The sequence below is a fragment of the Falco peregrinus genome, chromosome Z (genome assembly GCF_023634155.1).
Source record: "Falco peregrinus isolate bFalPer1 chromosome Z, bFalPer1.pri, whole genome shotgun sequence".
In the NCBI taxonomy this organism is placed as follows: Eukaryota; Metazoa; Chordata; class Aves; order Falconiformes; family Falconidae; genus Falco; species Falco peregrinus.
The window spans coordinates 73904764-73931337 of NC_073739.1; the positions used below are offsets into that span (position 1 = coordinate 73904764).

At 57.9% G+C, this 26574-nt stretch overlaps 1 protein-coding gene across 3 annotated transcripts in view; it reads right to left on the reverse strand.

The window, feature by feature from the left end:
* Positions 1-3003: 3003 nt before the first annotated feature.
* The window catches only part of TLN1 (talin 1), a 35458-nt gene continuing 11887 nt past the window's right edge, over positions 3004-26574 (reverse strand). For 2 of the 3 annotated variants that reach the window (XM_055790757.1, XM_055790758.1), the window contains exons 11-58: positions 26309-26410; positions 26007-26083; positions 25659-25839; positions 24866-24979; positions 24437-24545; positions 23724-23932; positions 23499-23597; positions 23246-23296; positions 21314-21481; positions 20749-21043; positions 20481-20647; positions 20029-20157; positions 19589-19702; positions 19265-19378; positions 18970-19104; positions 18707-18835; positions 18496-18598; positions 18212-18420; positions 17998-18117; positions 17638-17835; positions 17182-17321; positions 16997-17090; positions 16758-16847; positions 16456-16578; positions 16130-16273; positions 15634-15795; positions 15405-15545; positions 14970-15151; positions 14485-14617; positions 14268-14369; positions 13974-14144; positions 13660-13809; positions 13439-13540; positions 13196-13315; positions 12750-12896; positions 11651-11817; positions 11207-11390; positions 10831-10956; positions 10406-10522; positions 10141-10326; positions 9916-10023; positions 6887-6992; positions 6624-6748; positions 6236-6361; positions 6038-6100; positions 5610-5792; positions 4823-4948; positions 3004-4189 (exon numbers count right to left, since the gene is read on the reverse strand). In XM_055790757.1, coding sequence (XP_055646732.1) covers positions 4058-4189; positions 4823-4948; positions 5610-5792; positions 6038-6100; positions 6236-6361; positions 6624-6748; positions 6887-6992; positions 9916-10023; positions 10141-10326; positions 10406-10522; positions 10831-10956; positions 11207-11390; positions 11651-11817; positions 12750-12896; positions 13196-13315; positions 13439-13540; positions 13660-13809; positions 13974-14144; positions 14268-14369; positions 14485-14617; positions 14970-15151; positions 15405-15545; positions 15634-15795; positions 16130-16273; positions 16456-16578; positions 16758-16847; positions 16997-17090; positions 17182-17321; positions 17638-17835; positions 17998-18117; positions 18212-18420; positions 18496-18598; positions 18707-18835; positions 18970-19104; positions 19265-19378; positions 19589-19702; positions 20029-20157; positions 20481-20647; positions 20749-21043; positions 21314-21481; positions 23246-23296; positions 23499-23597; positions 23724-23932; positions 24437-24545; positions 24866-24979; positions 25659-25839; positions 26007-26083; positions 26309-26410 — 6573 coding nt within the window. In that variant the 3' untranslated portion in view covers positions 3004-4057. The remainder of the gene's footprint in view (positions 4190-4822; positions 4949-5609; positions 5793-6037; positions 6101-6235; positions 6362-6623; positions 6749-6886; positions 6993-9915; positions 10024-10140; positions 10327-10405; positions 10523-10830; positions 10957-11206; positions 11391-11650; positions 11818-12749; positions 12897-13195; positions 13316-13438; positions 13541-13659; positions 13810-13973; positions 14145-14267; positions 14370-14484; positions 14618-14969; positions 15152-15404; positions 15546-15633; positions 15796-16129; positions 16274-16455; positions 16579-16757; positions 16848-16996; positions 17091-17181; positions 17322-17637; positions 17836-17997; positions 18118-18211; positions 18421-18495; positions 18599-18706; positions 18836-18969; positions 19105-19264; positions 19379-19588; positions 19703-20028; positions 20158-20480; positions 20648-20748; positions 21044-21313; positions 21482-23245; positions 23297-23498; positions 23598-23723; positions 23933-24436; positions 24546-24865; positions 24980-25658; positions 25840-26006; positions 26084-26308; positions 26411-26574) is intronic. The other variant, XM_055790759.1, reaches the window with a different exon arrangement.

Genomic DNA, 26574 nt, shown 5'->3' on the forward strand with positions numbered 1-26574 from the left:
TGCATGGGCTGGCATTGTTCTATTACTGAGTTCCAGAAACACCACCAGCCAGCCCCCCCGGGGCTTGGGACCTGCTTCTGCTCTAGCCAGAGCTGTCCCCATGCTAAAGGACATTGCAGGGCTGGCACTGTCCTCGACAAACCCCATTCCCTGTGACTGCACCTTGAGGCCTGAGGGACCCTGTTTGCTGGCACTGGCGTAGGGGCATCTCAGGGGCTGGCATGGCACTTGGGCATACCCACAGGCTGGCAGTGAAGTCTTGGGGGACACTCTCAGGCTGTGATTGCACTCAGGGACATCCATCGGCTGTGACTGCACTTGGGGACACTGTGAGATGGCACTGCCCACATGCGGAAAAAAAAACAGGAGAGAAGCAAGTGGAGCCCCTGACCTTCCCGTCACTGTGTCACGATGGGGCAGGAGGGCCCCAGCTCTGTGCAGGCTCCCTGGCATCCACGTCCCTGCTGTCTTGCACCCAGGTGCCAACATCCCCTGTACCCACAGGGACACCTGGCATGTGCACAGCCCGTAGGGTGGCATTTCATGGAAACACAGGGCACACAGACAACTCGTCACCCTTCTCCGTCTTTCTGCTCTAAGTAAACTGTGTTCCACAGGCAAAAAAATGCAAACCCTTCAGATCCTGGCTCCTCCAAAAATAACCCATGCTTTAATAACACTTGTAAATGCTTCTGGTGCATTCCCAGCTGCAGGGTGGGCTCTTGGCTGGGGGGGCTGAGAGAAGCTGGCAGAGGGGCCGCAGGAGCCGTGCAACATGTGGGGACACTGGGATGGGACAAGAACAGGGGGGGTGTATGGGCTCCCCCAGCCCATTGCCCCAGGGCTGCATCCAGTCCTTGCCTGCCGCAACTTTTCAGCACCAGTTCTCCAAGGTGAGAGGAGCAAAAAGTTTTTGAGAGCTGGAGAGAGTGGCTTTCTAGGACCCCTCGGCCCTGGGCCGTTGGGGACATAGGAGGGATGGGAGCAGCCAAGGACTGAGGGGCTGCTGGCACCATGGGGAAAGCAGCAGAAAGAGTTGCCGCTGGACTCTGGAGAGCAGCTATTAATACTGACAAATTAGGCACATATTTGGACAAGGAGAGTCAGTAACCGCCAGCACGCAGCTTCCAAGGGGAGGGGGAAGATCTATATTCCACCATTCCTGGGTGAGGATGGATGATTTTCTGTGGGATGCTTTGGCCCAGAGCAACTTCATAGGCTCTGCACACAGGGGAAAGATTATGATGTGTATGGTGTGAGCAGCCAGGCAATTGCTCTGGATCTAGGCAGGGCTTCAGCCTGCAGGTGTCCCCGCAAAGGATGCAGCTTTCCCTTGCTGCCCGCTCCCCTTTGCTCCAAGCATCATGACCACATCTGACTGGCACAGCTGGGGCCATCCAAGTGCCCAGGCCCACGAGTCTACCCTCAAGGCCATACTCTGGGGTGACCTCTGAGACATGGGGATGCACAGGCATGTTGGGTGTGCATCCCTCCCATTGCTGCCCCATCCTGGGCTAAGGTCTCCAAGGATGGGGACCCCCTTCTGTGCCCCATTCGAGGGTCTGACTGCACCCCCAGGGAAAAGCTTGTCTTGCCGTCTAATGGGAACTTTCAGGATGCAAGCCATGCCACAGCCTCTTGTGCTGTCCCTGGGCTGCCCCAGAAGCTGGGCTGTGGCTGCACTGCCTGCCTCCCACATACCCAGATTTGGGTCCCTGCAGAGGCACAGGCACAGGCACCTCATGACTGTGGTGTCCCAGCTCCAAGCCTCTGTGTGTGCTCGCACAAACCTGCCTACTGAAGCAACACCTTGCTCCAGTGGGCAACATTTAGAGGACCATTTGCACCCCATGTCCCTCCCCTGGTGTTTGGACCACCACCCCTTGCAGCTTTCGAAGTTCATTTATTCCCCTTCCCAGCTCTTGCCCTGCCCGCTAACGCCCAGCTCTTGCTGGGGTCCCTTGTACCCCAGCCCAGAGGACACAGCAGCAGATGTGCTTGCAGCCCTCTGCTGGGGGTGTTGGAGCTCCTTTGGCCCCAGGATGCCAGAATGAGGCCCGGGCCGCTGCCACACTGTGCCCAGTCACTGTCCTTGCTGGTGACTCAAAGGGACTCCATGCACCGCTGGTACCTGGGTGACAGCCTGGTGCCGGGTCAGGTCAGCGCAGATTGTCAGGAGACAGCTGGGAGGACTGGGATGCCTGCGAGAGCCACAAATCCACCCTGGAGCCTGGCCACAGGCAAACGTCCCAGGGGGGACAGCCCCTCCGCACCCCCAGTGACATGCCCGCAAGGTGACAGGGGTCGCAGACTGGGATGCAGTGGGATGCTGCCCTCACCACGATGCTTGTAGCTCACGTTGACAGGTATGGGTCCTGGAGGCAGAGGACACGTCCCCGCTCCACCCTGCAGCATCCCTGCCTGTCCCCCTGCCACTTGGTCCCCCCGAATCCCCACTGAGTGACAGGGTGGGAACAGGTGGGGACATGCTCAGGGCAGCTGCTGCCCGCGCAGGTCAGCCCCAGGGGGCTATTTCGGGGCGTGAGCTCAGCACAGGGAGCCAGGAGGGCTCAAGCCACATTCCCGGACCCACAGCAATCCAAGGGCTGCTGCTTTCACACCAGTGGGCCACCAGGTGGTCCCCTACCTGCACCCCTGTAGCACCCTACCCAGGGATATCTTCAGCTGGCAGCAGGAACGTCGCCAGGAGCCCTGCTGCCCCTCTCCTCCCCAAAGCCCCCAGCAACAAAACCCCCAGGCCCCCCTCCCGTGGTGGTGGCCCCCCAGCAGCACCTGCGAGGGATAGCACATGGCTGGCAGCAGGGGTCGAGCCTGCTGGGTGCCTGGGGCTGAACATGCCTCAAATATTTTCCATGCTGTATAAGCACCCTTGCTACACATCCCCCTGCCTCTGCCAGGAGAGCAGGCGCCCGTGTCCCCCCTGCCCATCAGCCCTCCCTTTCTGCTGGGGGGTCGAGCTGATACACAGGTGGCGAGAAAGCAGGAAAACCAGATTTTATTGATGAGCATGTCTTTCCAAGGAGACATTGGCATCCCCTACTCCACTCCAAGCTGGTTTCCTTCAATTTTTAATATGGGATGCTTGAAGTATCAAAATAGTGAGAGAAGCCTCAGCAAGTGCAAAGGGGGAGGGGGGGTCCCAGAGCCAAGGAGGGGTGGGATGCTGGGCTGCAGGACCCCAGCAAGAGCTGGGTGTTAGTGGGCAGGGCATGAGCTGGGAAGGGGAATAAATGAACTTCGAAAGCTGCAGGCTCAATACTAGAGAAATTGAAAAGTTACAAAAATACTGCAGATCTTGGAAAACAATGCAGGCACTTGGAAAGGAGGAGGAAGGCAGAGCTGGCTGGGGCTGTGGGCAGGGGGAAGGCAAAGAGCAGCTCTGGGGATGAACCCATCACATCCCCCCAGTCCTGAGCGGAGGCACTGTGGCTTCCAGTCCTGCTCGAGAGGCCCAGGCTGAGGGGGGGGGAGGCGCTCAGTGCCTCCCAGGGAAGCTACGGAGCAAAAGGAAGAGGAGGAGGAGGAAAAAGATTCAGCCAGCAATAAGGCATTGGAGGTAAAAGGCAGCTCCGTGTGACAGCTCAGCAGAAGACCATGCTGCTCCCTGTGCACCATTGCACAGGAGAGGGCAAGCCGCCCGCCTCTTCCCCCTCCTGCACGGAGAAGCGGGAAGAAAGGAGCACGAGTAGGAATAAAGAAGGCACACGGAAAAATCCCCTGTAATGGAGGGCTCTCTGGCCCCGCACCCTGAGGCTGGGGGGTGAGCCCTGAGCCGGTGCAGCACCAGCTCCCACCCCAGCCAGGTCCCTCCGGACGCTCTGGCCGTGCCCTGGGTGTGCGTGGGAAGGTGGGCTGGGCAGCGAAGCGGAGTTGCTGGTGCGGCACCGGCTTGGAGCAGTGGCTGGGTTAGTCCCGGTGCTCTGGGTGCGGGCAGAGCTCTGGTCTAGCCCAGGCAGCCCTTCGCTTGAGGCTGATCGTCTTAAATAGGAGCTGGCAGGCGGCAGTCTGTGCGGCGTATAGTGGGAGGGCGTGGGGCTCAGTTCTGCTCCTCGTCCCGCAGCTCTGAGGGCAGGAACTTGTACTGCTGCTGCCGGATCATGGCCAGCTTCTTCCGTGCCTCCTCCAGCTCCCGCTCCTTGCGCAGCATCTCCTCCTGGGCGGCGATGATCTGCCAGTAGAGAGCCCTAGAGTCACAGCTGTCTCTGACAGGGATGGCTGAAGCCTCTGCTGTGGTCAATGCCGACCCCAGAGCCCGGCTCTCTGGCTGCTGCTTCCTCCCCCCGTCACAGCCACAGCCTCCCTGCACTGGCGCGGCCCCAGACACGAGGGCTGTTGTCCTTGTGGTGGGACCAGAGTCCTCTGGACACAATGGGGAGCAGCACAGCTCCCGGGTCTCAGCCCCACGGGCCCCGCAGAGGCTCTCAGCTGCGAGCCTGTAGCTGGGGGGCAGCGCTGGGACCAGTGACACCCCATGCCAAGCAGCTCTTACCCCTTACCCAACACTGTGCCCTTCATACACACGTCATGGACACCGGGATGGTGTGGGCACTGCACCAAGGAGAAGCTAGGGCGTTAACACTCCTGGGAGCGTGCACCACCACCAGCTACACCACTGCTACATGTCACAGGATGAGGGTGAACACACTGGGTGGGATGGGTGCACCTGCAGCATGTTGTTGATGCTCTCCAAAGACATGCCCCATGCTAGTGGGTGGTTGGACGTGCTCCTGAGACAGGCACACACTGGTTGTGGTGGCAGCCAGAGCTGCCCCTGACCCATGAGAGCAGCCTCGCTACTCACCTGTGCAATTCCCCCAACCATCTTCTCCTTCACCACCACCGTTTCATCATGGTCCTGGAAAGCAGCTGCCTTCTGCGCTGCCTTCACCAGATTGTCTGAGGCTCTCTTTACTGCATTGCCAGCAGCCTGCAGCGGAGAAGAGGGGGAGTGGAAACGTAAGTCATAACCCCGGGGTACAACTGCTGCCGGGGGTGGTGAACGAACCCCTGCCCCAGGCCAGGCTGGCAGACAGGGCAGGCAGCCGGGTGTGCGAGGGATTCCTTTACATGGCTTTGCTGCCCGCTCATGACCATTTCAGGCGCTGCTGCTCCTCTCAGCTGGGCTCTGGCTTCTGTCTGAGCTGTGGGGCAGGGACTGGGGGCTAGCCCTGCTGACCCTCCCCAGCCCTTGGCCCCGAGGGACCAGCGCTGGGACCCCACGTTAACCCCCCAGTGCAAGGACATTAACCCCTCGTGTGCCATGGCCTCTGAGGATTAAGGGTGCTACAAAACATGCCCCCCAAACATTAACTTCTCGAATGCCAGCGATGCAGTGCATGCCTTTCAGGCATTCCTGTGCCAGTTCAACATCGTTGAACGTCACCCAGCTCAGCAGCCCAGCATCACACACCTAGCACACAGAGAGCAGTGAAGTCCAAGCAACCTGGAGCCTGTGCTCCAGTGAGCTCCCTGCTGATGGGACACAGGCAGGGAGCGTGATCCCTGGAGAGCACCCATATGCTTACCCCATTCCCACAGACCCCTTGGGCAGGAGGAAGCTGGGGCTGGAGGGGCAGCCTGGGACTCACCTGGAGCCGCTTCATGGCCTCTGAGTCGTGGTCAGCCTTCACCTTGCATGCCACCAGGAGCTGTGCTGTGGAGGCAGCCACTTGCTTGGCAGAAGAGATGAGCTTCTCTTCACTGGCGTGGCCCTGCACTGCTGCATTGGCGGCTTCACATAGGTTGTTGGTGGCAGCAGCCACCATGCGTGCCTATGGCAAGACAAGCTGTCAGGAGGGGTACAAGAGCCTCCCCTGGGGAGGGTATGCCCTGCCTGGCACCAAGAAGGTTGCAGGACATGGGATGGAGCCAACCCCATCCACATGTGGTGGGAGAGGGAACAAGAAGCATGGCTGCTTCTTCCACCAAGAAGTGCAACGGCAGAACATCCTCATCTTTGCAGCAGGGGCCAAGAGGAGGGTGCCCCCTGTCCCCTGAGCATGACTTTGATACTCACGGCTGAAATGAGTCCCTGGGACCACTGTCCATCATCTACTGCGTTCGCAGGGATGGCGCCCACCTACAAGGAAGAAAAGGAAGAGTGAGGTTCACTGGCCCATGCACCTGTTGCCATGGGGCGTGAGGGTTACAAGCAGCCCCATAAGGGAGAACCTATCACAGTCCTACATTTTTTCTTTCCCTCTTCCAACCCTACCTTTCCTTGGGCCACTAATTCTCGTTGGGCCGCTGAGGCTGCCTTCACCAGGGCACTCGTGGCTGCAGCAATGGATTTGGCAGCTTCCAGGATCTGCTCCTCAAAGTTTAGGCTCTCATCTGCTTGCTGCAGGCAAAAACAGGGTGTGAGTCCAGGCAGGGGTGCTGGGACAGACGGAGAAGAGCAGGATGATGGCTGCAGGGGGCTGAGGGGGCACATATAAAGCTGGATTATGGGCTGTGGGGTGCAGGAGGGAGCAGGCTGCCCGAGGAAAGTCAAGCTGGGGATGTGGAAGGCAGCAGGAACGCAGGAAGAGGGATGAGCTGTCGGATGGGTCTTCACACCTGACTGAAGCACAAGCAGGGAAGCCCCAGCCCAGCCCCACTACCTTGGGCTTGGCTCTTGGTTTCAGCTGCTCCAGTTTCTTGGCTGCAGCCTCAATGGCAGCTGCTGCCCCCAGCAGCTCATTCTCAGCGATGACAGTGGGGTCTTCTGGGTCAACCCACTCTGTCCCTAGAAAACAGGAAACAAGGCATGTTACACCTGTGTGCGGCCTCATTTCTGATTCACCCTACATCTCTATCAGCTGCTAAACCCTCCACCCTAATCCCAGCCCTTGGTGCTGCCCCTTTGAGCAGGACATTTCCTTACCTTTCATGGCCTCAGCTGCCTGGATGAGCTCAGTGACAGAGCTGGCCACTCGCTTGGAATACCCTGCCAGCTGCTGCTTCAGCTCGTGAGTGGGCTTCTGCAGGATCTGTGGGGAAGGAGCACATGTAAGCACCTGGAAAAGGGGAGCCTCACAGGTCTGTTCTGGGTGCACTCCCCAAGGAAGGAAGGTGGGAACTCCCAGCTCCCCCTCACATGTGTACACTCAGGCACTGTCTGTGATGCTTTCAGAGTGACTCTGGCTGGTCTTGTGCCCGAGGAGGGGATGAGCTTCCCCTTAACCCTTCTGCAGCCTCAGTGCAAGCCTTCCTGCACTCGGCAGCTACCACCTCCAAGACTTTTTCCCCCTCTCAAAGCATTTCAAGCTCCTGAAAGATTTCCCCCTTGCTGTCCCCATTTCAAAGATTCGTCTGCAAACTCAAGCTGGGCAAAGGCAGGGGGCACTCTGGAGCCATGTACCAGCCCAGGAGGGCTGGCCCTGCTGGGACAAGATAGAAGGCAGAGCCATGAGCGTCCTTTACTGGAGTGGGGGAACAACACATGCACACACCACAGCACACGTGTGCATACACATAGGGTCCATATGCACAAGCAGAGCTCACTGCCGGCCTGACTCGCACCGCACAGGATGCAGCTGTCCCTCAGCTACAGTGCGTGTGAGTATGCACACAAACACATGGCCCTGGGGTCCTGCAGACACACGCAAGTGCCACCCCAGCACTGGGCTGGGCACACAGACACGCCGTGAGCAAGGCTCATGCTGAGGTTAGACACAGCAGGCACCCCAATGTCGCCTTACTCACCGGCTGACAGGAAGGGAGGGAGAAGAGAGAGAAGAAAGCAGTGAATGCCCCAGCCGGGACACAGAGGTATTGGGGATGGGGTGCATGGGGAGGGTAAGGGAAGGTGGGTGCTCTCTGGTGAGGGATGAAGGGCAGCCAAGAGGTGCGAATGAAGGATAAGCAGTCCCAGGTTGGGAGCTGTGCTGCCATCATTAGCTTATTTCAGCATCACAGGGCCAGGTGAGCCAGGGCACCTGGACAAGGCTCCCATGGCCAGAGGAGCCATCTACATCCAGAGCAGCCATGCAGCTGCTATCCTCCTCACACCTTACTTCTCCACACCCTGAATTGCTTCACTGCTTTCAGTCACCAGATCTCTCTGCTTTTGGAGGGAAGAGACCCACTGTTACCAAATACCAAGTCCCTGTGCAGGCTGAAATTCCATCCCCTTCCCAGTGAAATATGCAGGCTTTCCTGCTCCTTTGCTGGGAGCCATGTTTTCCAGCCCCAGTCAAAAAACCCTCTGTCTTGAACCCTAACCATGCTTGTTCACACTTCATGCAAGACACTGGTTCTCATGGGGACCCAGCGTACAGCAATGGACTTGCTGCTGCCAGGGAGTGAGGCAGTACAACACCCACCATGTCCCCTTCCATTCCCCTACATCCTTCCTGCTCACGGCTTTCCAGGAACCTGCTGCCCTCTGATAAATGGGACCCATGAGCTTCACTCCTGCCTTCACAGACCAGAGGGCTGCAGAGGCTGGGGAAGGTCATGGCTTTATCCTGGACTTCTGTGGGGCCATCACAGCAATGCCACTGGAGCTGCATGTGGCTCAGCGTCCCCAAGCTGAAGACACACAGCAACGGCTGGCTTGCCCTCATAAGCACATCCAAACTGGATGCCACATGAGTAAGTCTGCTCTCTGCTCTGACAACGTGATCAAAACTGCTAAATGGTCTCTTGTCTGGAGCTGAAGGCACCCTGGGGGCTATGAGCTTACTAAGATGCATCTCCAGAGAACATATCATGCCATGTACCAATGTATGATATTCAAGAGACGCTGCATGGCAGCTGGATGATTTCACCCAAAATACAGCAGAATAGCATGTTCCTGCATGCAGGCTGACTTTGGGTACTGCCACACTAAGTCATTAGCCCAATCATCTGTTAACGACAGGTCAGCCAGATAATTTCTCCTCAGCATGCCAGCCTTGGGTGCCACAGTTTACATGTAGCTAAAGCATCATCCAGACAGATACTTGATCTAGATGTAGAGGACTGAAAACTCACTGCTTCCCTTGGAACGGTATCCCAGTGGTTACCTCCTTCAGATGAAACCACCCTTCGACTTCCCCTATGCCCAGCTTCAACTTCTAGCCACTGATTCTGATTCCTGCCCAGCTCCTCTTTGTGCTGCTAGTGCTGGTTACCTTTTGCCTAAAGGGTCTTTCCCTGCAGGAAACCACTGGCTGAGCTCCAGTGCCCTCTCTCTGACCTGAACGGACTCTCACCAAGCCCTTCTAACCAGCTTAGTGAAACCCTGCCACAGAGCCGACTTGCTCTCAGTCTTTGTCTTGACCCTGGTTTGAGAGTCCTTGCAGCTCTCAAAGTGCCCTTGATTCCATCTCTGTGATCTTGCCAAGGCACAAACAACTGAAAGGACATCACTGGATGCTTTCCACTGCTTTCCACTCCGAATTTGCTTTTGTAAACTATACTTATCTTCTAGGACAGAAAATTAAAGCAGTCCCCTGAAGCCTCTGGGAGTAACTCACGGGAGGAAGGTCAGATCAAAAGGGTGCAGTGGGTGCTTGATGTCATCACTTCTGCTATCAAGAGTACTGCCTGTCTCCCATTTATTTGTGAGCTTAACAAGGTCTGTTTTCACACTGCCTGAAATTTTTTTACTCCCCTCACTCTTACTGGAAGCTGCTTTAGGATTTTTCTCCCATGTTGTTGAATTTCCAGCCTCCATCTGTTTATGGCTAGTTAACCTCCATTGTTGTTAGACAAATAACTTTCTTCAGGGCCTGTTTGTCTCTCCAACATCTGCTCCCGTGGCAGAGGCTCAGCTGTGTGCTGTGCCAGCACGGGCAGTGAAGAGGGCCATGCAAAGACCTCAGTGGAAGGAGGTGCAGAGCTCAGAGGACCTCAGGGATTTGGGGAGCGCCCCGGCTACCATGGGCAGCCTCTTCCCACCCCGAGAACTGGAGTGGGGACACTCACCACAAGCACGTGCTCCAGCAACTCCAGGTAGCCATCAGCACACTCCTTCCCAAAGCGCAGGGCCCGCTGCCGCACATCACTGCTCACCTCTGGGTGGTAGGCAGCTTCCTGAAACCCATAGACAAGGAAATTCACCCACGGGATGATTCACATCCAGCACCATCCCTGCGAGCACAAACAGCCACCCACAAATCCATGCTAGACGCACATCCCCTGCCCACCCACCTTGCAGGCACGAAGCATATCCGCAATGGCACGGCGGCTCAGGTTGGCTGTGGCGATGACATCCTCCTGCCGACATGAATTGCCAGCAGCCACTGCTTTGGCCGTGGCCATCGTGATGCCTTTCGTCATACGGATGAAGTCCTCAGGGGTGGAGACCTTGGCAGGAGGCACAAGGGAGGAGAAGACCTGCGAGGCAAGAGGTAGTGGTGACACACAGGGCCGCTGGCAAGTGGGACAACAGCCACAGCACCGCAGATGTACTCACTGCCAGCTCTTGGCGTATGTGCTCTATTGTGGCCTCCAGTGCCCGTGTCCCCTTCGTGGCCTCGTCCTCAACAGCTTTCACTGTCTTCAGCAAGGAAGTGACGTTTGTCACCATCACCTTAGAAGGGACAAGAGAGCCATGAAGCCCCATGCAAGCTCTGGACTGCTGCTGGTGCCTGTCCCTCCCTTGCGGTTTGGGTCCAAAATGGCCCCACCCCCATATTCCACTCATATCACCTCATCTTATTCTCCCACCAATGCCTCCTCTGCATGCTGTGACCCACCTTTTATGTGGCCCTTCCTCTCCTCTTGCCCTGACTACCCCCCAGTTGTCCTCCTGCCCCCAGACAGGCAAAGAAGCCCCCCTGCTGTTTCTCCAGCCCCCCTCTGCCCCACCACCTCCTTCCCATCACACCTAACTCAGACCTTGGCAGAGTTCTTCAGCTGGTAGACAGCAGGGTCATCTCCAGCTTTTCCAGCAGCTGCCTTGGTGGCACCGATCAGGTCTCCAAGTGCCTTGGCCACATCCTTCACAGCATTGATCAGGACCACCTGGGGAAAGCAAGACCAAGGCAACAGCTTGGCTATGGTCACACTCAAGCTGGGTGTGGTGTGGCCCAACAGTAAGAAATCTGGGGCACCCCACAGCATACAGGGAGCCCAGCTCCATCAGCACCAGCCAAAGTCCAACCAACCCTTAACACGCAGAATCCAGCCCAGAGCGCCACACAACAGCTGTAACCCTCAACCCCTTCAAGCAAGCTACAAGCAGCCTCTGTTCACCCTACACACCCCATCTCACCTGAGTCTCTGGGTCTTCAGATCCCAGGCTGGCAGCACCCAGCTTCACCACCTCCGCCAGGCGGGTTATGGTGGACACAGAGGACTGGGCAGCCTGGGCTAGCTTTTCCTGACTAGCCGTGGCATTCTGCACTAACACCTTGGTGTCCTCCACCAGTGCCTTAGCTGTCTTCAAGATGCCCTCCCTGGGGAGAAGAAGAGAGTCAGTGAGGACACAGCCCTCTACGTGCACACATGGTCCTCACAGGGTAGAGAGACTGTGGACCGTGCCTTCTGTACACACAAGATGGAGAGGAAGGGAAACAGAGTCAGCATGACCTGAACTTGGCAAGTCTCCCTGGGCTGGTACACAGCTCAAAGACAGGAGACCATGGTCTCCTGGCATTGGACAGAGCCTGACCCTCCACCCCTGGCTGAGCAGAGGCTGGATTAGATGCCTGGGTACCTGTGGTCAGCGAAGGTCTCGGAATTCTCCCGGTTGAGGGTTCCTGCTGTGGCAAACATGATGGTGGTATCCAGGTCAGCAATGATGCCAGAGACAGCACTGGCTGCTGTGATGCAGGCTTGCGTCCCGCGGTTCCCAGCCTGAAGAGCTGCTAGCACATGAGACACCTGTGGGGTATAAGTAGGGTGACCAGGGGAGCAGAGTAGGTTCAGGCCATCCCACCACACACACCTTCTCCAGCACCTCCCAGAACAGAGCCACTCCATACTAAGGAGAGCAACTGGGAATTGTGTGGTCTGGACACCCCTTCTTAGCTTCTGGTTATTTTTACCTTCTCCCTATCCTATTCAGGGGTCCAGAAGATATTGGACTCTGGTAGTTTACAAATTAATAAGGTTTGCAGGATGGGCATCAGACCATCACTTGTTCCTTCTTTAGCTGCTAAACTTCATTTCTGTACTTGGGCAAGCACTCACAGAAGAACAAGTTTTGTGACAGAAAGCAGTCTTGGAAAGGCAGGACCTGCAGGAGGTCCTGAGTATGCAGGCACATGCCAGGCATGATGAACAAGCATTTGTTTTGCTTTTGTGATTTTGCTTACAAGCACTGCTGCTCTACCTCTATCAACTAGAGTTTCCAAGCTGCGTTTTCACCTGTTAGTCAGAAGTGTACTCTTAAGACCGACTGTCCACTATGCCAGCAAAAGGTGAGGGGGAGATCAATCACCCAGCATGAGCTGCAAGCTTGGCTGGAGACACAGCAAATGCTACGCCCACCACTGCAAGACCTGATTTGGAGAGCCCCAGGCTGCCACCAGTGTGTAGATCTGTCCCCCCCGGCAAGCCATCATCAGGACATCAGCAGGCAGCACCTGGACATCACACTCGGCCATCACAGCACCTGCTGCTGTTAGGGTGCCTGGAGGAGGATCCACCCTCCACCCTTTCAGCTGCGCAAGGCGAGTGTAGTTGAGAGAGCCAGCAGAGCCCAACACAAGCAGGGGAGAACCTAGTATCATGGCTCCAAGGGCAGGTACGTGGCACAATCCAGCATCCCATTCACCTTGCCACACCGTCACCCCTCTCTGTGTACAACTTACCTTCTCAGAAACCTTGCGCGCACTCTCTATCAGCTCCTTCTTGGTGTAGGCATCGCTGGGGCTGCACTGCAGGGCTCCAGCCTTGGTGACCAGGGCAGCACAGCCATGACCCAGCTCCTGCACCCGACGCTTGATGTGGGAGCCAATCTGGAGAGGAACACGTGCATGAGAGAGCCAGCAGGGAACTAAGCCCCACATCCACAACACCCGCTGGTGAACACCAGCCACCCCCACCCAGCTACTCTCTCCCAGTCTTTCCACTCAGGACAGGGAAAAAAGGAAACATGGCTTTGCACCACATTTCCACACCGTGTTGCAGGGAAGGTGTGAATGCTTCCTGCCCCCAGTTCCGCTGGGATGTTTGAATGTCCCTGTCCTCTGCTCTCACACCCCAGCAGACCCTGCTCTGCCTCATGGCATGCTCCCGCACTCCCCCATGCTTGCACCTCCTCGTTCTCAGCAGTGAGGGCAGCCGGCTTGGCCTCTTGTGCCAGCTGCCCATAGTCGTTGGTGAGCTGGTTGGCCAGTATGCCCAGTTCATCCGGGTTGGTGGTGGATTTGGTGACCTGCCAATGGAAGAAGAGCAGGAGTTGGAGCAGCCCTACACTGGGACAGACAAGCACAGAGGGTGACCGCCTGCCTCGGTGGCAGGCAGTGCTTTCTACAGTGGCAGGCTTGATCGCACCCACCATCTCCTGAACAGTTACTGCGATGGCCTTGGCTGTCTTCACCATCGTGGTCTGGTAGTCCACAAAGGTCCCCTCTGGCTCGCCCATCGGCCCCTCGTCCAGCTGCAAGAGACCATCAGGAAGCTCTGGCTCCAGCTCCAGCCCCAAAGACCTTTTAGCGTTTGACCTTGACTCCTCTCCCACCCCCAGCCCTCACCAGGTCCTCTCCACACTCCTCTCACCTGGTTGATGGCCTGGGTGATGGAGTCCACCATACCCCCCACAACACCTGCAGCACTGGCTGCCTCATTCAGGGTTGTGGTCAGGTCCTCCACTGCTTCCTTCATCATCTGCACGGCCTCCTCCAGGGCCTCCTGAGTGTGGGCAGCTTGCTGCAAGGATGAACCAGAGTGACGGAAGGCAGGCTGTGGCTCCCCTCCTAACAGGGATGCTGCACACTTATCCCAGATTTCCATGTCTGGCACACGCATGTGGCACCATGCAGCACCCACGCACAAAGGGGAGCACACCACTGACACGTGTCCCTCCGGCTCACCTTGGGGTTCCCACCAGCCTCCTTGGCTGTGTACAGCATCTGTAAAGCGGACTCGGCCAGTGTTTTGGTCTGGTCCAGGAGGTTCATCTGCTGCTGGTGGTTGGGTGTTTTGGAGGCAGCACCGACAGCTGCCATAATAAGCGGCTCAAAGTACTGAGCCATCTGGGACACCTAGGGAAGAACATCATCAGCACCAGCAGCTTCCATTCCCAGCTGCCTTGTGCCTCTCCTCCCACCATAAGCTTCTCCACACACAGTGAGCGCCTTGTCAGCAGCTCCCCATCCCCATGTTACCTTGTGCCCCAGCTGTGAGGCCTCGGCCCGTGCTGCGCTGGCTACAGGCTCAATCAGGTTGCTGATCTCCTGGACAGCTGTGATCATCTGGTTGTGCAAAGCCTGTTGCAACGAGAAGGTGTTGCATGAGGCTGCAGCAGGGCTGGAGTCACTGCATGCAGCTGGAGGGAAGGACACCTGTCCCTGTTAGGCTTGCAGCAGCACATCCCTGACCCACCTCCTGGGAGATATCTTCTCGGGGGGCCAGCTGCTGGCTGATGGCAGCAAGGGAGGCCTGGTCCACCTCCCGCATGCATCTGTTCAGGACCTCAATGGCCTCGTCACATTCCCGCTGTCCTGGAGCTTTGTCCCTGTGTGAAGATGGATCAGCCCAGCGCTGGCAAGTGCTATGCCATCCTTTCACCCTCACCCTCACCTGGTGCCAGTGAGGGACAGGAGCCATCTTCCTGGGCTTTGTGACCAACCCAGCATCATAGAGCCCAGGCACACTGGCATGCATTCCCATCAACCCATGCCAGGGCTGGGGGAGCAGCTCTTGCACAGGACAAGAGGGACGGCATCTTCCATCCCATCCCTTGCCTCCCCTGACCAGCAGCAGCCAAGGACATGATGAGCCGAAACGTGCCCAGGGATGCTTGCTCATAGCAAGGGTACCTGCCAGCAGGGCCAGGGCCACAGTCAAGTTGGCAGGACTCTCCTCACCTCATGTTGGTGATCAGCTTCTTGATGGAGTCCGAGACAGTGCGAGAGTGGCCAGCCAGCACTGACCACTGTGGTGGGTCCTTGGGGTTGACAGCCAGAGAGCGGGCAGTCTGGATGAGGCCAGCAGAGCTCTCCAGCATGGTCTTGGCTGAAGAGACAATGGGCTCCATGGCTCTGCGCCCCTGCACAGGGAGACGATGGGCAGGTGAGGTGAGGGACTGTGCATGGGAAATTACTCCCTCTCCTGTGACCCTCACTCTGGAGCAGCCCCTTGAAGCCCAAGGCTTGCTACCATAACCCCATCGCAACCCCACAAGGCACTAGCCCCACAATGGGACTCTATCCCAAGCTCAGGCAGTGGCACAGCTCCTCCCCACCCTGCAGCAGCCCCTGTCACAGCTGGGCCACATCCCCCCTGCCTCTGCAGCATCCCACCTCCGGGCTGATCTGGGCAGGAACGGTGGCAAACTCTGGGTTGGAGGCGAAGGCCGTCAGGTTATCCACAGCCTCTATGAGAGGGGCAGTGGCAGCACGGCACCGCTCCCGGTTCTCCTCGTTGAACTCACCATCCAGGGCCTGATGTGGAGAGACCAGAGCAGTTATCCAACCCCCGTCATGCCCCAAATCCCATCCCTACCACTGTGCCCCAGCAGGCACACCGCACCTTGATGGTTTTCACCAGGTTAGCTGTGCTGTTGGCCACCTCCTTGGCTGACTGGACAAACTGGCGCTTGGCCACAGGGTTGGCGGTGCGGGAGGAGGCCAGGCGGCAAGTGTTGCACAGGGCTGAGGTGTGTTTCGCTACAATGGTGGCTGCTGACAGCACCTGCAGGGAACAGCAGGGTAAGGCAGGATCCACCCTGACTCCCCACCCCTGCAGCTCTCCCTTCCCACCATCCCCACATGAGGCACCAGTGACCACAGCAGTCCCTCCTGGGACCCAAAAAGAATCACCAAAGTCCTGCACGCCCATAGAGCCCCCCATCTGGACTGTCACCATTGCACCAAAGCTGCAAACCGGTTCCTAGTACAGCTGATGGGGCCTGATGAGATACTAGCCATAATCTTGGCCAGCTCGTGGGATGCTGGTCTTCCAACTAGCTTCACACTCCCTTTTGAGCAACAAGATGCCTGTAACAGTGCCCCCACCTCACACTCACCTGGGACTGGGTGCAGGCAGGGTCCACCAAGTTCTGGCAGGCCATCTGGATGGCTTGGTTAGCTCTGGCAAACTGAGTGGGGTCTACCAAGCCCTGCTGTCCAGCCTGGCTGTTGGGGTCCGACACCCCCACAAGGTAGGCAGCCTAGGAGCACAAGAGAGGCAGTGAGAGTCTGCGCACAGTGGTGAGGCTCAGACCAGGCACAGGCTGTGGAGGAGGCTGGCAGCGCTGTCCCACACAGCCAGGCTTGGAGGGGCAGGGGAGGGGTGCACACAGCACCTATGCACCAGGAGTGATGCTCAGAGCTGGAGCTGAGTGCATCTCACCTGGGCAGCTGCCTCCGTCAGCCCGCAGAGGGCTTTAGAGGCCGCACTGATGGAGTCACCGAACTCAGGCAGTTTGCTGTTCTTGGCATTCTGGGAGATGCCAGCCATGGATTCGCCCAGCACCTGCAGGACATACCATGCACTTGTTAGGAAGATCACTTCCCACTCAGGCAGTGCTCCCAGGCTCAGAGCTCACTGTGTGTCATCAGCAGGGGAGGAACCACCTTTCCCTTTGCTCCTACATCCTTCCCAAACCCTCCCTCTGTCCTTCCCCAAACCTCTCCTGCCAGCTCAGGACTCACCTTGGAGTTCTCCATGACACTGTCAAGGCAATTGAAGTAGGACATGTCGTTGACCGTCTGGGTGGGGTTCTCCAACAGCTCCTTCACAGTCTGCAGGGACACAGGTGTCACATCCAGGCAAAGGGTCTGTGCCCTCCACTTGCACCTCCTCTTTGCTCCCTCCTGCCCCTCGCCATGAGTGCAGCTCCCCACTCCCCACCACCTCAGCCTCTCCACTGCCTCAAGATGGGGCTTCTCACCTCCAGCTCCCGCAGGGCATTGTCACACTCCTTCTGGCCTGGCGCCTGCTGGGTGCACATGGTGATCAGCTGGTTAATGCTGTCAGTCACAGCCCTGCAGGGGACAAGGGAGAAAGAACCACGGCTCAGCGCCAGCCCTGCAACGTGACCCCACTGCTACAGCAATCTCACAGCGTTCCTCATACCGTGCTGCTGCCGCCAGCTGATTCTTGAGGTTGGGAGCTGCAGGGTCAGCAGAGAGCGCCTTTGCAGCCAGCAGCAGCTTGCTGGAAGACATGGAGATGCTCTTCAAGTTCGACACCACCTGTGCCTGGTCTTCCTTACTCTGCAAGAAACCAAGAAGAGTTACCTGCAGCAGATTTCCAAGCTCCACACCCACCCTGGGTCTTCTCCAGTGGTTTTCAGGCTGAACCAGTTCCTTTCATCCAACTCACCTGCCAACAGCAAGGATACGGTGGCAACACTTGCTGAACTAACCCAAGCCACCTTCTCCCTGCTGCTGTGGTTTTGCACAGCTCCAGGACCCCATCTCACCAGCTGCACTGGTCACAGCCACCCTAACCACCGCTGCCAAGCCACCTTCTCAGGCATCCCAAACCTCTCACAATACCCAGGATCGCCCAATGGGCATCTGCTCTCACCGGGGACTGGCTGGCCATCTCCACTCCCGCTTGCAGGAACTCATTGAAGTCCTGCCCAAATTTGCCGGAGGACTTGGCCAGGTCTTGAGGGGTGCCACGCGATGCCTGCACCAGCTCGTTCGCAGACTGGTTGAGCCCTGCGGCTGCCTGGTTCAGCTGGCTCTGTGCCTCCTGGAAGCTCTTGGTGCTGGGAGGGAACTGGAGGCAGGGAGATGGGTTAGATGAGGCAGTGAGGAGGATGGGGATGAAGGATGAAGGTCTAGCACATGCTTGTGATATGCTAGAGGAAGCCAGTGCAGACTGACTGGCTTGCATCCCTAGAAGGCTTCCCCCTCCCCCTCCTGCCCCAGCTCAGCTCACCGAATCTGCAAGCAGCCTCTTGCTGGACTCTCCTACCATGCGGATGGCAGCATCCACGTCTCGCTGCCCCGGCAGGCAGTTGACACAGCGGCTCAGGGCCTGCGACACTGCCTTGGCCACCTGCAGAAAAGCAAAGAGCTGTCACCATCCCCCAGCCAACCTCGTGCCCTTCCCGCAGGCAGGCAGGTCACACCGAGGTACCCATTCTCCCCACCTGGGCCAGGCGCTGCTGGCTCTCTGGGTCACCAGGCTTGGCCACCGCTTTCCGCGCCTCCTCGATGAGGTTGTTGGCTTTATCCATGACGTCGCTAGCGCACTCCAGCATGGCGCTCTGTGCCTGTGGGTCAGGGGTGGTGGCCGCCACACCGCGGGCGGCCTGGCTGAGCGAGCGCAGGGCCTGGGCCACCTCCCGGGCAGCAATCCCTGTGGGGGATGGAGAGGTCAGTGGCTGCCAGCATGGCCCCCTCCCCACTCCCAGCCATGGCACAGAGGCGATACCTGTGTAGTTCTCATTGCCCTGGGCTACCTCTCCTAGGAGATGTGCGATGGCAGAGCTGACTGCTTTCGTACTGTTCCCTAGGTCCTGGGCACACTTCTCCATCTGCGGTGGGATGAATGGGGACATGCTGGTGGGCTGCACTTCCTGGCAGCTTCCTTGCCCCAGCAGCCACGCTGCATTACCCTGTGCCACCCTTCCCCACACGCTCACCGTCTCTCCTGGCAAAGGCTTGAGCTTGCCATCGCGGGCGGCTGCCTTGGCTTCCTGCAAGTCCCTCTCCAGGCTCTGTACCAGACCCAGTGCTGAGTCTATCTCAAGAGGTCCACATGCCTCCTGAGCCTGTGATGGGAAAGAAGGGAAGGTGAGTGGGATGACCTCTGAGCCCACCCTGCTGTAGCAGAGACCATGACCTGTTACCAGGCTATCCCCACTGTTCCCTCCTGCTCTAACAGCTGGGGTCCAATCCCTCTCACCTTCTGAGCGGCTGTGCGGAGCTCAGCCAGAGCTGCAGCCAAGTTCTTGGCACACTGGCTGAGCTGCATCGCGGAAGCTTGGTCTGTGATGGTAGGGACAGTGGCCTTAGCTGCAGCTACCATCTTCCCACCAGGCTGCCAGGCCAAAAGAAAAAACAGTGAGAAGGGGATGAACACGTAACATCTCTCCGCTGCCCATGTGCAGCAAGTTTCCCAGTATCTTAGTAGGACCACACACAGCAGGAAGGTTGTTAGTGCCAGAGCTCGTATGGGAGACTCCGGGCAGCACGCGTACCTGCAGGAAGTTCTGGCTGGCAGCAATGAGAGCCAGCTGGGCACTGGGGCTGTCCGGCTGCGACTGGCTTCCTCGCACGCCCTGCACCAGCATCGGGATCTGCTCTGCCACCACCTGCCAGAGAGGAGGGTCACTGGAAAGGCTTAGCCAGCAGATGTACCTAATCCAGGATCAGTGGCTGAAAGATCAGCTCCTGGGGGAGCTGCATGAGGACCCCAAGGTCCTGTCTGCCCACTGCCACTAAGCATGAAGCCCTATGGCTGATGGGAGAAGGGATGGGGAGAGGCAGCACAGGAGATGCCAGGATCAGGCCTGGGCCCTTACCTTGCAGCTCTGCACCAGTTGCTGCTGTGCAGCAGGGTTCTTGTTGGAGGAGGCAGCGTGCTGCGCAGCGGCGATGGTCTGGGTGGCAGAGGCTGCAGCTTGTTTGGCTGCATGCTAGCAGAGGGAGGCACGTGTTAGCACTGGCAGCAGGGCAGCCTGCCACACACCAGCACCCAGCTCCCCCTAAACTTCTCCTGTGCCTCCACCTGTGACACCAGAGCATTCCCAGCACCCTCAGTGCTCAGTGTCCCAAAGCAACATGGTGGACACAAGGAAAGGGAAGAGAGCAGTGGGAAGGTCCCTGCAGGATGCAACACAGACACTATACATGAAAAGGACTTTATCCCTCCAGGAAGTGCATGGATGAGGGGGCTCCTGGTCAGGTCTTGCTCACTGACCACACCTGCTTGTCCTCCATGGCCCCTTTCCCAGTGTCTCACCTCCAGCTTGTGCACAAGCTTCTTCTTGATGGCATTCTGGGCTGCTGCGTTGGTCGCCATGCGGAGCCCCTCTGCTGCCTCACGCAGCCGCTGCTGCTGCTCCTCACTGTCTGGGTGGGCTGCGGCTCCCTGGAGAAAGCAGGAAACCCATTCAAAGCTCGCAGGGACCACAGGGTCCCTTGTCTTCCTGACACAGCAGCTGTGCTCTGGCCCACAAGGCAGCTCAGCTGCTTACGAAGCTGGGGAGATGCCCAAAGCCTCTTGGGGAAAGCTCAGCAGCAGAAGAGCTCCAGGAAAAGCCTCACTCCACCACACCTGGCCTGGTGCAGGACCTTGCTCTGGGAACTGCTCCCCCACCTAGGGGCTGCTTGTCCCCATCCTTGCAGTGAGCCAACCGTGTCAGGCAAGGCTGGAGGCCAAAGCCAGTGTCTATCCTCCCCCATGCCACTGACCTTTGCAGCCTCCACCATCTTGGCAGTGGCATCAGCCAGGATCTTGGCTGCGCTCAGCAGCTTGCGCGAGTTCTCCAGGTCTGTCTCTCCCTCTGCATCAGCTTTGATGGCATTGACGAGGTCAGAGGTGGCCTGGGCCAGAATACGAGCCTGACGCACCATTTCCCCTGGGACAGAAAGGAAGGGTGGCCCATTAGCAAGTCCCATGGGCTTCCTGGTATCTCCCCATCCACCAGGTTCTACCCCAGGTGACATAAGCTGCTCTCACCAGCATCGCCCATGGAGCTGAAGATGTTCTCAGTGACATTGAGGATGGTGTCGGTGGCCTGGTCGTAGCGCCCAATGGGCTGCCCACCCAAGGCGTGCTGCTTGATGTGCTGCAGCAGGTCATTCAGGGCCTGGGTGACGGCTGTGGCTGCCACCCCCACCTGCTTCAGGAGCTGGTCATCATTGGTGGCTGCTTTGGAGGCTTCCACACAGCCCTCCGCCGACTTGGCCACCAACTTGCCAGCCTCGATTAGCTGCTCCTGGCAGACTGGGGAGCTGATTGTAGGAGCCACTACCTGGAGGGGAAGAGAAAGCACGGTGGGCTTCTAGCAGGACCTGTACAGGGACAGCTGTCTGCAGTTTCTGCTGCTCCAAAGATAATATTCAGTGCTTGGGCACAGTGGCATGGACCCTAGCCTGAGGCAGCCCACGCTTCTGGTGCCAGACCCCTGATCTCCCACCGGAGGACATGTGGTCCTGGCACACCTACGACCCCACCATGGAGCTGCCACCAGCCAGATGATGCTTGCAGCCATGCTGAGGCAAGGGTTAACCTTGCTGCTTACCTTGGTGCAGGCCACCAGCTGGGAAGTGGAGAGGGCACACTGGGTGGCAGCAGCGATCACCTGCGTCTGCAGTGCAGCATCCTCTGTTTTCTGAGCCACGTTCTTGGCTTTGAGCACCAGTGCAGCGGCAGCGCTGGCCACTGCCTTTGCCAGATGCATGAGCATGTCCTGGGGAGGACACAGAGGGTCAGTTTGTGGAGGCACAACAGCAGGAGCACCGGCAGCCACCAGAAGGGCTCTCATGAAATATTCAGTGGGGAAACATGAGCTCTCGGGGCCTTTCATCCACTCTGTCCCAACACCAGCAGCACTGAACACCTGGAGTGGCTGGCAACACCTTGACCCCATGTCTATTGTGTGCCTCAGCCAGTGGTGAGGCTGTAACCTGCCCTTGAGCTGCAGCCTGCACCATGGCACCACCACAAACACCATCCAAAGCAGCTTGGGCAACACTCACCATCACCGCAACACCCATGACCTGCTCTATGCCCACTCTCCAGGCAACAACCTGTGCCGAGTCCCTGATTGTAATATAGCAACAACCTTCTGCAAGGCACTGCCAGCACTGCTTGGCAAATGGCAAAACAATGATGGACTGCTCCGTGAAAATGGCAGGCACAAGCTGGCTGCAGTACAGCCACACCAGGGTAGCTGCCTGTCCACAGGCTCACCCTACCAGCAAGAGGCAACTGGGGATGCTGCCCACACTGGTCACCTGTACTGCAGGCATACCAGCTGTTTTCTAGCTCATTAGCAACCGACTACGTCTCTGCTGTCATTCCCAGGGCTAAGGGAGAGGTATGACCCAGCAGCCAGCCTCCTCTCCCCAGGGGTGGCAGGGAAGGCATTGGGCCACCTTGGCAGCATGTAACAGGCAGCAACCAGCCCATGGCAAACTGCTTTCCTGCAGGGCATCAGGCAGAAAAGCACACTGCAGCCTTCAGGATTAGCTCCCATGGCACACTGCTGGTGAAAACTGACAGCACCAGTACTAGACAGCAAACACTTGGGGCAAAGACCTTGGTATGCAGGGCAGCACTCTCTGCCTGCTGCGCCTGCAGTCCTCCTGCCATGTGTGTGCTCACAGCAAGCGGCCCCACACCCCATGACACCTAAGCCTCTGGCCACCAAGCCAGAAGTATCACAGCATCCCCTCACCCCCTGCAAGCCAAAACTACTCCTGCTGCAATCCGCCACCTTTCCAGACAGGAAGAGAGACCGCAGAGCACATGCACCCAGCTCCAAAGTCCCCAGACCACCGCATCCAAGCCCAAATGAGGGAAGCAGATACACTCGGGTCTGGCAGCTGCAAGGCAGAGCATCCCACTGCACGTGTGCAAATCATCTTCCAGGTTCTAAGGCTGCCCCTTGGGGCTGCCCTGTCCTGGCACTGCCACCCGGCTAAGCATGGCTTCCTGTCCCGGCACTAGCTTTTCTACTCCCCTTGGCTATCTGTCAAGGCTTTTCTGCTCATGTTGAGGCTGTGTGGCTGCCACAAACAGAAAATCCTTTCCGGAGTCTGTTTTGTCTATACTACAGCTGGATCCTCCCTGCAGCACGGTGTACTCTTCTCCCTTGTGCTGGAAGGAACAGTTGTGGGAAAGTAAGCCAGCTAAGAGTCAGCTCAGCCAAAACAAACCACCCCGCCAGGCTCCAGCTGCCCTGGGTATCTGATGGGAGCAGGCAAACAACTCCCATTGGCAAGGAGTGGCAGGCAGGAGCTGAGGCAGCTACAAGGATGGACTCCCAGGGCAGCGCCTGCCCAAGCAGTGACCCGAGTGCATGGACTTCTGAGAGCCAACCACCAGAAAAGCAGATTTTTATAAGAGCCCTTCTCCCAAGAGTTCAGCTGATAGTCCCCAGAGGAGCACCCCTCACAGTGGAGGGGGCAGGGTCCACCAGGCCATCCATGCCTACAGCCCCCCCTTTTACCGTCTTTGGGTCAGAGGCAGGTAGGATCCAAGCACGCCGGCTTTCTGGGATCTACATGGGAATCCACAAGATAAGATGCGTTACATCACAGCGGCTCTAGGGACAGAGGTGGGCAATGGCCTGTCCCCTCCCTCAGCAAAGTCACTGCTGGGCACCGGCCACACTTCAGTTTGGAGCCCCTCCTGCCATGTCCTGTGCAAAGGCTGATAGTTTTAAGGAGTGGGTGTCCCTGGTTGCCACCGAGTGTGCTCACCTGGAACCGGGGGTCGGTGTCACTCTCCCCAATCTGCTGCAGCAGCTCCCCACTGGTCTGGCCCACAAGGCCAGCAGCCTGCAGGAGATTCTGGCGGGGCTGCAAGGAACAAGGTAAAATCAACAGCAGGCTCATGAGCCAGCCCTGAAACCTCATCACCTGATACTACCTGAACCACCCTCGGCTTCCACCCTCCTCAGCCCCACAGCCCCTCTGGCCCCCCACCTCAGCGCTGGCAGGCTGTGCTGTTTTCAGCAGGTCTGACACTGCGCTCGCCAGGTTCTTGGCTGCCTGCAGAAGCTGCCGCCCGTTCCCTCCCTCATCCTCCATCAGTGCGGCCAGCAGCTTCACGCCCTTGGACATCTCCGTCAAGTTGGAAGAGATGGTGGTGACGGCACAGCCCACAGCAGTGTAGTCCGTGTCCGCTGGATCCCCTGCACAGGGAGAAGACGAGTCACGATGAGATACACTTCAAGTGATGCTCCAAGAGTATCCCTGTGCCCGTCACTGATATGGTTCTCATTCCTGGGAGCCTGGGGAAAGACTCTCTGGCTCCTAAGCCTGGAAGGTTGTCACATCAAGTGAGTTTGGGCAGGAGGGCCTGGGGAAAGAGAGCTGCACTGTGTCATGGCTGTGCCTGGAGCTATGGCAGGGGACTGGACAACATGCTCCTGGTCCAGAGGATGGCTGGTCAGCCAAGGACTGGGAGGAAAGGTCTGGGCTGGATACAGGCAGGGATCTAAAGGCAGGGTGAGCCCATGGGGGCATGGCCAGCTCTACAGGCATGTTAGCAGCAGTCGGGGTTGATTTAGCTCTAGCTGGGGCAGGCTGGCTCCTTCAGTCTTTTAATGGAGGGCAGAAGCCATGACCGTCAGCCAGACAAGAGACCAAGCCTTCCCCAGAGATGGGGCACCCCTCTTCTCCAACCCTTCATATACCTGCAGTGAGGTTGACCACTGAGGCTGTGCCAGCAGTGATAGCATCCACTTGGGAGTGGATCTCATGCTTCGACTCATCCATCTTGTTTTTGCGCCAAGCTTTGGATGCCTGAAATGGGGAGAACAGAGTCGGGAGATGGTGGTGGAGGTAGTGTGTAGCTGCACCCATGCTCACACAGAGAGATGCAAGGAAGAAGAGACAAAAAGGGAAGGAAGAGCTGTGACCACCCAAAACTCCCCAGCCCAACCTGACCGCGCAAGTCCCCTCCACTCCTGCCCCCAGAGTCAGATACAACCCCACTCTTTGCAGGCAGATCTTCCCAGGAGCTGCTGACAGCTCTCCTAGGAAAGAGGCCAGCCTCACCCAGCCCAGCCAACAACCTCCAACAAGGTCCCCCCCTCAGCATCCTGCCTTCAGCCAGCACTCACAGCATCCTGCCCAAGGGGCGGCAAGGTCTCAAAGTCGTCCAGTGTGGCCTGGGCTGCATGCACAGCCTGCATGCTGGAGTTGATGGTGCCAGTCAGGGCTTGCTGGGCTGAAGTCTGCAACACAGAGACAGACTGAGGTACAAGGGAGGCTCAAAATCTAGGCTTAAATATGTGGTTCACATGCCCCTCTGCAACGTGGTGTAATGTGCTGTTGATGACAGTGCTCTAGGTAGGCGTCTCCACAAAGGGGGTGCACCTAGCAAAAAGGGGATCTTCCTCTCTGCCCCTCCCACTAGGAAACGGTCCATCCCACCATGGGTACAAGTAAGATCTCGCAGTTAACCAGCTCTCAGGGAGTGGGGAGCAGTGCAGTGGGACCCCACAATGCTTTTACAGCAAGGCCCATAGCAGGCTAAGTGAGGCCAAAGAAAACAGCTTCCTTGTGACCTTTTCCAAGCACTTCTCCAGCTGCAGAGAACATGGAGGGCACCAAAGCCAGGCAGAGGGCTCTGCTGCAAAACACAGCACTGGTGGGGCTGGCCAAACACTGCAGCCTGGGGCAGCTTAACCTGAAGGAGAGGCTGTGGCCACCAGCCAGGGGAAAATGCCAGGGCGTCGCTCAAGTTTGCAGAGCAGGAGTGGGAGGACACCAGCTCAGCCAGCCAGCAGCACAGAGGCCCTGCTCTTCACAGCAAGCCAACACCGGGCCACGGATGCAGATGGATGGGTCTAAATGAGCCCGATGGGCACCTTTCGGAGTTTGCATGCTATGGTGGGCACAGGGAGTGCTTACCAGAGGAGGCATGTGCCCTCGGTGCATCTGGCCACTGGTGATTTGCAGTTGAGGCTGCGGCATCGTGCCCACCTGGAAGTTTTCTGGCCCTCCAGCTCCGGTTCGCATGATGGCTGGCAGGGCCACTGAGCCCAGCTCTGCCTTGCCTACACGGTTGAACTGCTGCTGCAAGACAGTGGACCTGAAACAGGGAGAAATACCAGGTCAAGGGATGCCCACAGTCCCAGCAAGAGGCTCTGCACGAGTGCCAGTAGCACTTCCTCCAGACGCGCTGTGTTGCAAACTTGGCTGGAGCCCACTTTCCTTTCAAATTCCACTTGGCAGCTAACTTGCTCCTGGAGGACTTACTTCTTTGGAGACACGGAGTCTTCCAGCATGGTGGACTCCTCATCCCCCTCCAGTCCAAAGTGGTCTTTGCTCTTTTTCTGCAGAGGGAAAGAGAAAACATGTCAGCCAGCAAATTCCTCCCAGCCTTCCCCTCCCTCTGCAGCTCAGGCACTGTACTGGAGCCACAGAATCCCCCTGCCCTGTCTCCAGTTTCCCCAGTGGCACAGTGTGCCAACAGCTGTCTGGAGGCAGCTGCAAGAGGCACCCTGCATCCCTCTCCAGAGACAAGTCTGTTATTGGTGCCCTCCCCAGCACAGCCTCACCTTTTTGAGGATGATATCGATGTAGCCAGCAATCAGCTGGGCGATTTGCTCCCCCTCCGTCGTCTGCACTGAGTAGTAACCGTCCTGGTAATCTCCAAAATCCTGCAATGGCAGGGCACAGGGTAGCACTGGAGCAGGGCACTGGCAGCCATCCTGAGCCCCTCTGGTATGTACTAAGCACCCAAGCACCAGCCTCCAAAACATGAGCCGGGACAGAAACCAGAGGAGGGCAAGGCTATCCTACCATGGGGCAATACCCAAGAGAG